Genomic DNA, 12,662 nt, shown 5'->3' with positions numbered 1-12,662 from the left:
CTGTCTTATTACCAATGCCGATTTCTCCATGTCTACTACCCCTCTGCTTATCACACCTAATCCAATCACACCTACCATTATCATTTGCCTGCTTTACCATTTGCCTGCTACTAGTATTCACCATTTGAAATCACTGCAGGTTCCAATATATAGGACTGATGTTCTAGTTATATCTGAGGAAGTGAGCAGTGACTCACAAAAACTCACATCCTGCCATAAATTTGGTTAGACTGGAAAAATAGTGTTTTATATATAATTAAATAAACAAACACATACTTTTCAAGGTTCAGCAACAGGCTTGTGGACACATGAGGCATTCTGTGTTTCTCGTATGTGTGTGTGTGTGTGTGTGTGTGTGTATCAGTGTCTGTATATATGTGTATATATGTGTGCATACACAGTATTATTAGTTCAGTAGATCATCACTATTCTAATAAGTTACAAAGTCTCAATACTCCCCCTTATAGTTTTACCTCATCTGGAAATTAAATATAATCCAGGCCTATGATTGAAGAAAATTGGTTCTTACAAATTAGGGGAAGAAGTCAACTTTACTAGATGAAGGGAGGCAACTGATACATGACAGACAAGTCCCACCATAAAACAGCAGAGTTTAGGTTGCTATTGCTATTGAATGCACAAGGAAGCTAGATGGCCAATGTACTCAGAAAACATTTGATTTCATATTGATGTGAATATGGCTATGGTATTCTGGCATTCAAGTGACTTATCCACTTCCTTGATCCTTCTTAAATATATAAGAAGACAAAAGTAACTTACAGGACAAATTCCCAATATATGTGCGATATACATAATATGTAGATTGTGACGATAAGCAAGAAAGGCTTCAGTGGCTGAAATCCAAAGAGCCATTCAAAGACTTCTGTGGCTGAAGTGGCTTTTTAAAGGGGCCTTCGTTTTTAGATGTGCTATTCAGCAGGCTGTCTGGATACTGCTTTGCGAAAGGAAAATGAGGTGGCAGAGACCTGCAGTCGTGGAATAGACTGTACCACTTTCCCTTGAGTCTGCAGCTTTGAGTGCCACACAAACTGAAAACTGGCACAACTGGGAGTGTGGTTCTTGACTACTTGAAAAGGTAGGTGAAGGATACCATTTGGAAAGCTCCCCAAATTTGTAATTCCCTCTCGGTTTGCTGTGGTGATGATCTGATGCTCTTATGTTGGTGTAAGCCATAAAATGTATCCCATCTCTCCAAGCAGATTATTATTAAAAAAACAAACAAAAAAAACAGCTTTCAGGGACTCTCCCAGACGAAGCTGATTTCTCCTGCTTCCAGCTGTCAAGACCAAGCTATCTGTCTGCAGGTCTTGTGGTGCCTCGGTGGTCAGGCGCCTCGCAGGCAGTCGCAGGACGCCGGACAAAGGAAAGTTTGTTCTGGAGGCGAGTGAAACATCCGGCGTGGCATGCAAGCTTTATTTGGAGACCTTTAAAAAAGAAAAGACAAGACAAGAAAGGGGAAAGAACCTGATAATAGAGAAGAAGCTCTGGCTTGTCCTTGTACCGTGACCGGCGGGAGAGAAATAGCCTCCGGTAGTTTTCTTTCCTGACTTGAACATTAGGAAATACATGTTAATAAGCATCGCTCATTTCGAGCCATTAAACAGTTGGATGCTACCGATTTGCTTTGTCATTAAAACCAACATCATCCCGGATCCCCCCCCCCCTCTTTCTCTTTTCTTTAAAATCTTTTCCCCCCCGAAATAGCTCAAGCCGTGAATCAAAGCCAGTCATGTGATGAAGGGGAGGTGCTGAGCTGGCTCTCAGCCAGTGGCAGAAGCTGATGGGTGGAACAAACCGGGCATGAAAAGACTAACGTGACTAACGGATCGGAGAATTGTTGTGGTTCCTTGTTTGGATCTACAGGAATGTAGGCTCTGGCCGCCTTGCATCCCTTCTGCCTCAGACTGCATCTGTTACTCACAAAGCAGGACCCTGCTGCTTTGGGGGGTACGAAAGAACATGGCCTGCATTTTGAAGGTAAATCTCTATCTGTTGCTTGAATGGATTGTTAAAAAAAAAGAGGAGGAGGAGGAAAAAAAGAAAGACCCCGTTTGCTGCTCTCAGTCACTGTGGTCCGATTGCATCTTTAGCTGCCTTTCTGGGAATTGATTTCCCTCCCTCTCTCTGGAAAATGATGCCAGGAGAATCCGAAATGTGCTGCCGTGGCTCATCTTCCCGTTTCTGCCATTCTTTCTCTGCATTGTCAGAATTGCAGGCTATCGGCTAGCCGGGAGGAGGGGGGGGGGCACAGGACTGTGTGCTGCATAGTAGGCAAGGCAGGAAGGGGGAGGGGAGCTGTGGCCTTTCCTTCGGGACTTTTTGTTTTGTTTTGTTTTCTTGGCTTGTTGAATCGAAATGCCTTTAGGGTCCACAGAGGATAGCAGCACCGTTAACTGTACAAAAGAGGCATCTTTGCAGGAGTGAAAACTGGAGATGTTTATTCCCCTCATCAAACAGTGTGTGGAGCTGAACTGTCTTTCCGATTTGTAAACGGCGTTCAAGTGGATCCATAAGCACACACAGGAACCTTCCCTCCCTTTATTCATTCGACACAGCCAAACTCCATCCAAGAGAAACGTTTGCTCGCTGGCTGCCTCACTGTTTGCCTGCCCTGTAATGGGATCCCTTGTGTTGCATGAGCACCTTCCTGACTGGCACCTCCCCCAACTCTGTCCACCCCCCCCTTCCGATGAGAAATACGTGCAGAGATCCACAGGACCTCGGAACCCCAAAAGGACCGAACCCAGGAGAAAGGAGGCGGAAGTGCCGGCATCAAAGCGTGAGCCGTTCCACGTCGGCTTCCGTGCAATATTGTTGCCAGCCTCCAGTCCCTGCTTTCAAGCCCCACACGCTAAAAGATGCATCAGCCAAGGGATCTGAGTCACCACCTCCCTCATTCGCACTCTTTGTTTGACATCCAAAGTACCCCCTCCAGCAAACATGCTATAGTGTTCTGGAAAGCCCCTTCCCTTTATCCAAGAGACAATGAGAAACAGAACTCTGGTTCAGCTCAGCAAAACTGCTTGCTGAAATATCTGCAGTGCAGGCTGGAGTCCAAAACATTAAAACACACTCTGATTTTTCTTAAAAGTCTATAGATAAGTTTTGCTGGCAACCATGTAGTCCTGTGGTCTCACTGTCCTGTTTTGCAAAGGGTAAAGGTAGGATTACTTTGCCCGCATTCATAAACGTGTCTCAAAATGTACTGGGCAAAGAAGAAGAAGAAACACTATCCTCCTTGAAAGTTTACTGCAATAACTACACCACATGAACAGACAATGTTGCTACAAGCCATTGAAAAAATGGGTCTGAATTGTACAGTTGAAAACACTAGATACATTGCATGTAAAAGATTTCTTCACATAGGGATAAGTAGGTATTGTGTGAGAATTGATATTATCCATGTCCATCCCAATAGAGGTGTCCATTAGTGCAGTATCAAACTGTTACACCCTTCTAAGCCCATTCAATGTAGTGGACTTAGAATGGTGTCATTGTGTTTAGGCCTTTTGGATACTTTAAATTCTTCCCTTCTTCACATCCTCCCTCTAAGGCAATTTTCAGGCTTCTCAAAATCTGCCAATCCCTTAATGCATTCATGATCTGAGGTGATTTAACAATGTTAGGAGGATGTTGACTGATTGACGAAGGTCACTGAACTATCAGGAAAATTTTTTTCACAGTCAGAGTAGTTCAGCAGTGGAATAGGCTGCCTAAGGAGGTGGTGAGCTCCCCCTCACAGTCTTCAAGCAAAGGTTGGATACACACTTTTCTTGAATGCTTTAGGATGCTTAGGGCTGATCCTGCGTTGAGCAGGGGGTTGGACTAGATGGCCTGTATGGCCCCTTCCAACTCTAGTCAATGTGTTAGAAGTTTTCAGACATTATGAAGATGGCTAAAGCAGACATAATGCCTTTAAAGTCGAATAAACAGTTACTTTTCCTAGTTAATTTCAAGGATACTTGGCTAATACGAGCTTTCTTAAATTCTCACACAGTCCCTTTGAGCTCATCTTCAGGTTTGAGAATGCAAGACCATTATTTTAAAAAATCCAGGGTTTTTCTGAGCTATGGCCGAAATGATCTGCTCCACTGCATGTTTTCACTGGAAAGAGCCAAACAAATGGGAATTGCATAACTTAAAGAGTATAGACCAGCCTAATGCTTAATCTTGTTAATGCTGGAATGTTGTAAGGATAAACAGAGGAAGATCTATGGAAAGATTAGGCACACCGTGTGGCAGCCTAGGCTTTCTTTGCTAAATAGCTCAGGAGGGAAGCCAGTCTTACTACCTAAAGGAACTTACATTCCTTTCAAGATGTCTGAGAACCTCAGCTGTGTACAACAATGTAGCTGTTAAGGACAGCCTGCCTACAAGTTATGATTAAGTTTAAAAGTATGTTTTACTGGTTGAATTTTAGCTGCTCGACACAGTTTATAGACCAAGTGCATTCCATCAAACCTTTCCTAACTATGAGAGACTCCCACATAAGCTGATTCTTACTTAAGCTCTTTAAGGAAATTTATGGCCTCTACACAGCACATTTTTTGTCTGAAGATGTTAAGAGCATGATGTAGATGTCTTCATTAGGCACTAGGATATAATGTCTTACTTTTATGTGTCTCTCAAACTTTCAGCTTTGACTTAATCTAGTTGACATAAGAGGGAAATCCATAGCTTGCAACATAAGTTATCAGTGGCAAAGGAAGGGGAAGAGGCGGGGCTGTGGTCCCTGTTATCTTTCTGCCAAATGTAGAAGCTCCCCACAGGATGTGGTGAAGCATTTTACAAGGACACTTCCTTACAATTGTTAGGATAATGCCCAATGAACAGATAACTGTTCTTGGTGCACAGTTTCCCATGTTTTCTTTTTCACCTGTGTCCACGATAAAAGAATGTTGTATGCAGGGAACACCGGTCTTTGATTTTTTATTCCATAGAGGTCTTTCATTCTATAGAGGTGGATCGATACTTTGCAATAGTGTTAGGCTCTCTGCATGTTCATTATCAACTGTGGGGCTTGTTGCTGATCACACTTGTGTCTACACTAAACTGTAAGTGCTCCTGTGTTCACAAACTACTTTAAAGGTGACTTCTAATGCTACATTCCCCTATGTGCATTATATGTATTAAGGGCCAAATGCCAGTTGTGCCAATGACCCAATCGTGGATTACTTTCTTGCCTGGTTTTCTCAAACAAGAGATGAGCAATAGTTTTAAATAATGTTGAATGTAAGGTAATAAAGACATTCATTTTGAACAGGGCCATTGGATTGACGTCAGACTTGCATGCTTTTTCATCCTCCCTCTCCCACAGTCACCTTTCTTCCTACTGTTTGGAGGCAAGTGACTATTCGCATAATGATCGCTCCCTCTCTTTTTTGACAGTTCACATCTATTTAAAGATGTGATGGTCCCTTTCAGTTTGGTGGCAGTAAATGGAAAAATAAATGAGTGAAACTTGTTTTGATTTATTCTAGTGGAGTCTATGCAGGTAGCAGTTTAGATACTCCTGTAATTGTTCAGAGAGGAAGACATATGTAGCATCTGATGCATTTAAGATTAGTGTCCCTATCTGGTCTGTGAAAATTAAGGACAGTAATGCTAAATTTACCTCTGTGGATAGATGCTACAGATATCTGCCTCTCCAAGCAAGTTCTACATAGTAAGTTTTCAAGTAGCTGCACTGTGGCTCTCACTTATCAGAAGCTATTCCTTAATGAAGTTGTTAGAGGGTATAAATTCCAGCGTATGCTAGTCTGTATGGTTGTGAGGGTCTCTTGATGTATTGATGGGAAAGTTGTGTTCTGTTTTCTTCCAGAACCTCAAATATTCAATTCAGCTCTTTTCGCTAGTCATATATTATGGCTTACACAAGGTACTGGAGAACATCAAAGCTTGTGTTACGTCTGTTCTTGTAATTCTAGTGTGGCATGAAAAAAGGGGTGGATAATATAACACCTCTGCATACCTGAGCAACACTTGGCTTTCTGGTTCTCAGGTTGTGCAGATCTTTGTTACAATAGCTACAGTGTCTTCTGTTGTCTTTATAACAATGGTGAAGTTGTGGTTTCTTCACTCAATCCTGATTGATTCTTTCTGGCACAAATAAACTTTGCTGTCAGCTGATCTTCTCACACAGACTGTGCTTCTCCTCTGTCAAAACTTACCACAGTGCTGGTAAAGGTTATCTTTTTATTAGGAGATTATTTGGCATGTAAAAGTAGCAATTTCAGTTTGATCTTGATGCTGTTTTTGTTTTGAGACTGGTGATGATTCTTTGATAAATGCTTGCAAAAAAGCAGGAATTGTTGATAAAAACTTGTTCTTGTTAGATATTGGCTTCTAAAAATGCCTTTACCAACAATAACCCATTGTGATAAAGAAACTCAGCTGCCATGGTATTGTCTAGCTATAATGAGGGTATTTTTTTGTATCATGCTCTTTGTTTTCCAGTGTTGGCATTTCTTTTGAACTCATGGACCTGACACAGGATTAACATGTTATCATCCAGAAAAAAACATTGACTGTAACTCTTTACATATTTACCTGTGAGTAAGGTCTGTTGAATGAAATGGGAGTAACTCCTGAGAAAATAAAGCAAAAGATTGCTTTCTTTATCATACGACACATAACTAAAGGAATTCATTGTCACAAAATTGGTGACTAGCTACTATCTGGCTAAAAAAGGATCACAGCACTAGGGAAAGTGACTGCAAAAATTAGAGATGTGAGAAATCACAGGAAATTAGAATACATATGATATAGATTAGTGGTCCCCAACCACTGGGCTGCGGCCCGGTGCTGGGCCGTGAAGGCCCTGGCACCGGGCTGCGGCTCCCTCTCCCCGCCCCCCTGCAGTAAGAAACTTCCCAGGCTGCAAGCTTGTGGCCCGGCAAGCTTCTTACTGTGGGAGGGGGGAGGAGAGGGAAGCAGGGCCGCGCATGCGCTATGTACGACCCGGCCACGCATGCACATTGCATGTTTTTGGTCACGCATGCGCATTGTGCGTTTTCGGTCGCGCGCAATCGCCCTCCCTGCTGCCGCCGGTCCCCAGCCTGAAAAAGGTTGGGGACCACTGATCTAGATAACATATAAGAGCCTCTTGTGGCGCAGAGTGGTAAGCAGCAGAAATGCTGTCTGAAGCAATGTCCATGAGGTTGGGAGTTCTATCCCAGCAGCTGGCTCAAGGTTGGCTCAGCCTTCCATCCTTCCGAGGTCAGTAAAATGAGTACCCAGCTTGCTGGGGGGTAAACGGTAATGACTGGGGAAGGCACTGGCAAGGCCACCCTGTATTGAGTCTGCCATGAAAACGCTAGAGGGCGTCACCCCAAGGGTCAGACATAGGGGATGCCTTTACCTTTACCTAGATAACGTATACTCCAGTCTCATGATACAGTCTGACAAAGGGTAGTTCTGCTTTGTTCCTGAAATCATTCCTTGTGAATGTGGTTCAGAATAAGCAGCACTACCAAGCCCACCTTTTCTGTGTTAAAGGAAGAAGAAGAAGAAGAAGAAGAAGAAGAAGAAGAGTTGGTTGCCACTTTTCCCTACCCGAAGGAGGTTCAAAGCGGCTTACAGTCGCCTTCCCACTCCTCTCTCCACAACAGACACCCTGTGGAGTGGGTGAGGCTGAGAGAGTGCTGATATCACTGCCCAGTCAGAACAGTTTTATCAGTGCTGTGGTGAGCCCAAGGTCACCCAGCTGGTTGCATGTGGGGGAGCGCAGAATTGAACCTGGCCTGCCAGATTAGAAGTCTGCACTCCTAACCACTACACCAAACTGGCTCTCATGTTTTCCATTGAAAGGGAACCTTCCTAAATTCATGTGCATTCTCCTCTGTGGGATTTTTTGAGCCCTGATTTGCTGATGAAAGAGGTACTACTGTAGACCAGAGGCACTGCTCATTTGTTGGGAAAGGTGGCACTGTGCCCTGAGAGGAACCTGCTTCAGACCAACACTGCTATACACGGCATGGGGTCAGTTTCTACAGAATTCTTCCATCTAGCTGTTCCCCGTGCTGAGGGAAGTGCTGATACATTTCCAACATAGTTAATCCCTCATCCCAGGATTAGTGGCTTTGTGTTGCTCTTTAAAATGGGTGGATATTTATTGGCAGCATGAAGAAAATATGCATGGGCCATCAGTATTGGGGGTCTTTCTGGTTAAGGGGAGTTCTTTTAAAAAACAAGCCCTTGATTTGGTTCAGTTTATTCATTTTAATTGATTTCAATAGGAAACACAGTTCTTGTAATTTGAGTGGGATGATGCTTTTGGGAATTGTATGTCTCTTCCATAAAGAATCTTCCTTGATAAATTACAGTCAGAAAGGTGAAAGGACATCCATTTTATATGCAGAATGGGTAGAGGAAGCTGTTTGGAAAACAACCCCAAAAAGAAGATAAGAGAGCAGACCAGACACCCATACCATAGACAAAATAAATAAAATGGTGTTTGGCAGGCACAACATTTGGCAAAGATTCAGTGAATGGATCAGAGCCATCTTGTTGGCCTCTGTGAGAGTGTGCTAGATTAAATTTACAATAGTCTGATTCACTGGGGAATTTTCTTACCCTCACAGTTGCTTGATTATATTGAGTAAAACTTTGTCATTATGAGTAAAAGATACAATGTGGTGTGTTGTTTCATTTCCTGGGACTCATGTTACTGACTCTTCATGTCAAGTTATGGCAGTATCATTTAAAATATAACATAATGACCACCTTCCCCCTATTGTTGCTTGGGAGCAGGGAAACAACATAGCTGGTCCCAGTGCTTCTCACTCCTTTTTAAAAGGACAAACTAGTTACAGTTGCAATGGTGCGGTACTCACTTATTACATTTTCAGAAAGCACCCCAGATTTTCAACAATTAAGTGAACCCTATTGGACGCTCGACTAATTTGAAGTCTTGTTCCCTTGTGGATGACTATTATGTGCTGTAATGAAAGAAGGACACGTATCAGTTTCCTTTTGCCACTGCCAAGCCAGTGAAAACATAGACTTTTACATGCTTCTGTCTGTGCAGGACGCTCCAATTTAAGAACAGTGCACTACAACAATGATAGGATAATACAGCATCAAGGAAGTGACAGGATATGTTTTATCGGTTCATTATTGTACATTCTAATAGGGTTGCGAAGCCTCCCCGTGCATATATGAATAGGCCTATAAAATCACTGGAGTATGTGGAATAATAATAATAATAATAATAATAATAATAATAATAATAATAATAACTATTATAGTTTTGTGATATGTGAAATTATGAGAATGCATTTTTTTTTGCTGTATATGCTTTGCTTTTTAAACTACTCCATCATTCCCTCTGGAAGTAAAAGGCCCTTTTTATTACCTCATGGTATCATACTATTTATGGAGAAGAAAGCTAGTTCACACTCTCAAGGGAGCTGGTTGCCCAACATATAAATGGCTTGAATCAGGAAGAGGAATGAAAAATTGGAAATGATGAAAAAACAGATGTTAAGGCTCTGCTCATGATTCTTACTTCTTCATTAGAAAGCTAAATCTCATTACGGTAAAAACTACCTTGTATTTCTTCTCTAATGGGAGAGTAATAATTATTAACTGTCTTGGTATGCTGAATTCTTTCCCTGGCTGTAATCCCTAGTTAAATAGACCTTTCAGGTTTTTAATACACTACAAAATCATGCCAAACGTGTTTATTGGAGGGAGAAAATTGGTGTGTGTGTGTGTTTTTGTATATCACATAGCTGGGAGTTACTTCAGTGAAGAAAAGAATGCACATGTGTAGTATAACAACTTTCCTTGTCATTTGTATACTAGCAAAAATGTCAAATTGGTTCTTCTGTCCCGGTACCTGGTGCATAATATTTCATTCAAGTATCTTAACCCACCTGACAACTTTTTGCAGAGCCTGCAAAGCCAGCATGGCATGGTAGTTAGATATTGGATGAGACCTGAAGACCGATTATGCAAAGAGACCTGAAGACCGATTATGCCTGAGCTGGCGGTGAAAGGGCTTTGGGGCAAATCCCTGATTATGCCCGATGTCCCTGCCATCCCTGGTGCCACCATACCCTGGCCTGACCCAGGCCCTTGGTAAGGGAATGTGGATTCTTCCACGTTTCTGGAGCTGCTGCAGGTGCCAGCGAGGGCTAGGTTGGGCTGGCTTTGTGCATAATCAGAGGAGCCAGTCCTTTCACCCCTGTCAGTTGTGCCAAGCCACAGAGCTGAATGGGACATCCCCCCACTGTGGTAGGAGGGTGGCATGCCACTCCCATGCTAGTGAGTGGTGGGGGCCCCCTGTCCCCTGCTCCCACCGCTGCCGCAGTGGAGTGCACCCAGCATTTTTGGCCACGTGTTGTGCACATGCAGCCATTATGGTAGGGCAGATGGCGTATGCCAGGGGAGCCCATCCCTTGTGTGTATGTGGGGACTGGCGGGGTATCCCACCCCACCGCAACGGAATGGCGGCAGCCCGGCATGGCTGTCACTGTGCATAATTAGTCAAAGAGACCAAGATACTAATGCTGCCATTCCCCCTAGTCATAAAACTGACTAGGGCTTATTTTGCACACAATAGATAATGCACTTTCAGTGTACTTTAGAAGTAGATTTTACTGCACAGGAAAATCCAGCTACCAAAGTACATTGAATGTTATCTTATGTGTGCGGAATGGGTCCAGGGGGCCTATTTCTCAGCCTATTCTACCCCATAAGATGGTTATGTAGATAAAATTGAGAAGGGGAGAACCATATGTGGCATCTTGCCCCACTTGCTAATGTAACTGGCGAAAATGATAGTTTGTACAATGTTTTGTGTTATTCGTGTTGGCCTTAATAAAAAGGTATGATGTGACTTTTGGTTTTGGACTGAAGTAGAATTATTTTTGAATATTTCTTATATATGTAGTTAGACCCATTGTCGTGCCTCTGCAATAGGCTAGTTCGCCCCCTCGTCACGGCAAGGAATGTGTTGTTGTTATAAATGTAGTTATAATCTACATGTGATCATATGAGAATAATATGATTCACAATATCTGTTGTTGGTGTGAACAGCTAGAGACAGAGTAACGGGGTAACTATACAACAATGTTTTTGAAATTTGTATTTGAAAGGGAAAAAAGCCATGTTTTTCTAAACCTGAGGCAATCCAGCTGGTTTCGAATCTATTTTGCTTGTGTGTTTTGCATCTATGGTTACTCAAAGGACCTTGTAATTCACCCAGAAAGTTCACTGCATTTTCTTTCGTAGCCTCATGCCTCTTTATGATTATTTTCCTGAGCTGTGCTCTTTTTCAGCAGCTCGAGCAAAGAGCTTCAGTCATTTCCATTTGAATATAGATGGTAAGAACCTGTCGACCAAACTGCTTGCGTTTTCACTTATTCCTCCCCTTAGCTTCAGTTTTCAAAACTTAGTTGGTACTGCCATAAAAAAGGCGACAATCCTGTGCTAAAGAGAGGTCTCTGTTTTCCTAGACATGCTGTGTGCCAAGTAGGTCAAGGACCTCAGGAAACAGAGTGTGGCTGCTTTCAAAACCAGCATGAAAACATTGATGATACCAACAGAAAGGGAGAAATTAAATGGCCTATCTTTATCTTGCCTCCCAATGTCTGGCAGAGTCTTTCCTTCCCTTGTCAGTGAAGCCCAGGCATCCCAGTGATTCATCCCAGTGCAAGGAACTATGACTGGCCATGCCCCCTAATGGCTCTATTAACACTTCAGCTTTATCTGTAGAGTGCCTTGTGAAGCATTACATTAATGCAGCCAGAAAGCACTTTGGGAAAGTTAATCCACTTATGAAAAATAAATGTATCTGTTGGAGGAGGCAAATAGAACACACATCAATAGTTCAGGTACAACCTGAGAAAGGTCTTGTATAGAAAACCACACGAGTTAACCAATTATTATACACATACTTGTACAAAGGAAACTTAAAACAAAACATTTGCAGCTTATGAAGCAGAAACATCACTCTCCAAGAAGTCCTAGAGCCAGTGTGATGTAGTGCTTAAGAGTGCCAGACCAGAAACCAGGAGATTTCTTAACTTTGTGAAATGATGGTCTTCTATGCAAATAAAGGTTTATTGATTGATTGACAGAACCAGGAATCAGGGTTCAAATCCCCCCTCAGCCATGGAAGCTCAGTGGGTTGACTTTGGGCCAGTCGCATACTCTCGGCCTAGTCTATCACACAAGGTTGTTGCGAGAATAAAATTGGAGGAGAGGAGAACAATGCAAGCTGCTTTGGGTTCCATTGGGGACAAAAGAGGGGTGTAAATGAAGTAAATAAATTTCTCCTAAACATGTGTTGACTACTTGAAAGCATACTTGCCTTGCTAATTAGCTCTTCAAATATATTTCTTTAACCCTGTTCAGTTTGATGCCATTGGTCTGATCACTGTGCTAAAGGAAACACTATTGTTCTGTGGAATAATTGTTCTTAGGGATGAGCCCACAGTATTTAGTGGAATATGGTTCAAGAAAACAGAAAATGAAATTGATGATCTTAAGCAAAAAGAGTGGTGACACTTCCAGTAAGAGGAAAGCAAGTTTCTGCACAATGGGGTGTGTATGTTCTGCTGCAATGTAAATTGCCTAGGAATGTGTATACAGGATGAAAGGAAAGTTGTAGCCACCATCCAACCACTGGTTCC

The 12,662-nt window shown here is 42.5% G+C and overlaps 1 protein-coding gene across 5 annotated transcripts in view; it reads left to right on the top strand.

Annotated features, from left to right (window-relative positions):
* Positions 1–1,790: 1,790 nt before the first annotated feature.
* The window catches only part of ST6GALNAC3 (ST6 N-acetylgalactosaminide alpha-2,6-sialyltransferase 3), a 387,985-nt gene continuing 377,113 nt past the window's right edge, over positions 1,791–12,662 (top strand). For all 5 annotated transcript variants that reach the window (XR_013230182.1, XM_077333298.1, XM_077333296.1 and 2 more), the window contains exon 1: positions 1,791–1,998. Coding sequence is in view for 3 of the 5 variants with exons in the window: in XM_077333298.1 (XP_077189413.1) it covers positions 1,981–1,998 (18 nt within the window). In the remaining 2 variants the exon portion in view is untranslated. The remainder of the gene's footprint in view (positions 1,999–12,662) is intronic.

The sequence above is a fragment of the Paroedura picta genome, chromosome 4 (assembly GCF_049243985.1).
Source record: "Paroedura picta isolate Pp20150507F chromosome 4, Ppicta_v3.0, whole genome shotgun sequence".
NCBI lineage: Eukaryota > Metazoa > Chordata > Lepidosauria > Squamata > Gekkonidae > Paroedura > Paroedura picta.
Note: the sequence above shows the minus strand (reverse complement) of the source record. Positions and strands in the feature narration are given on the sequence as shown.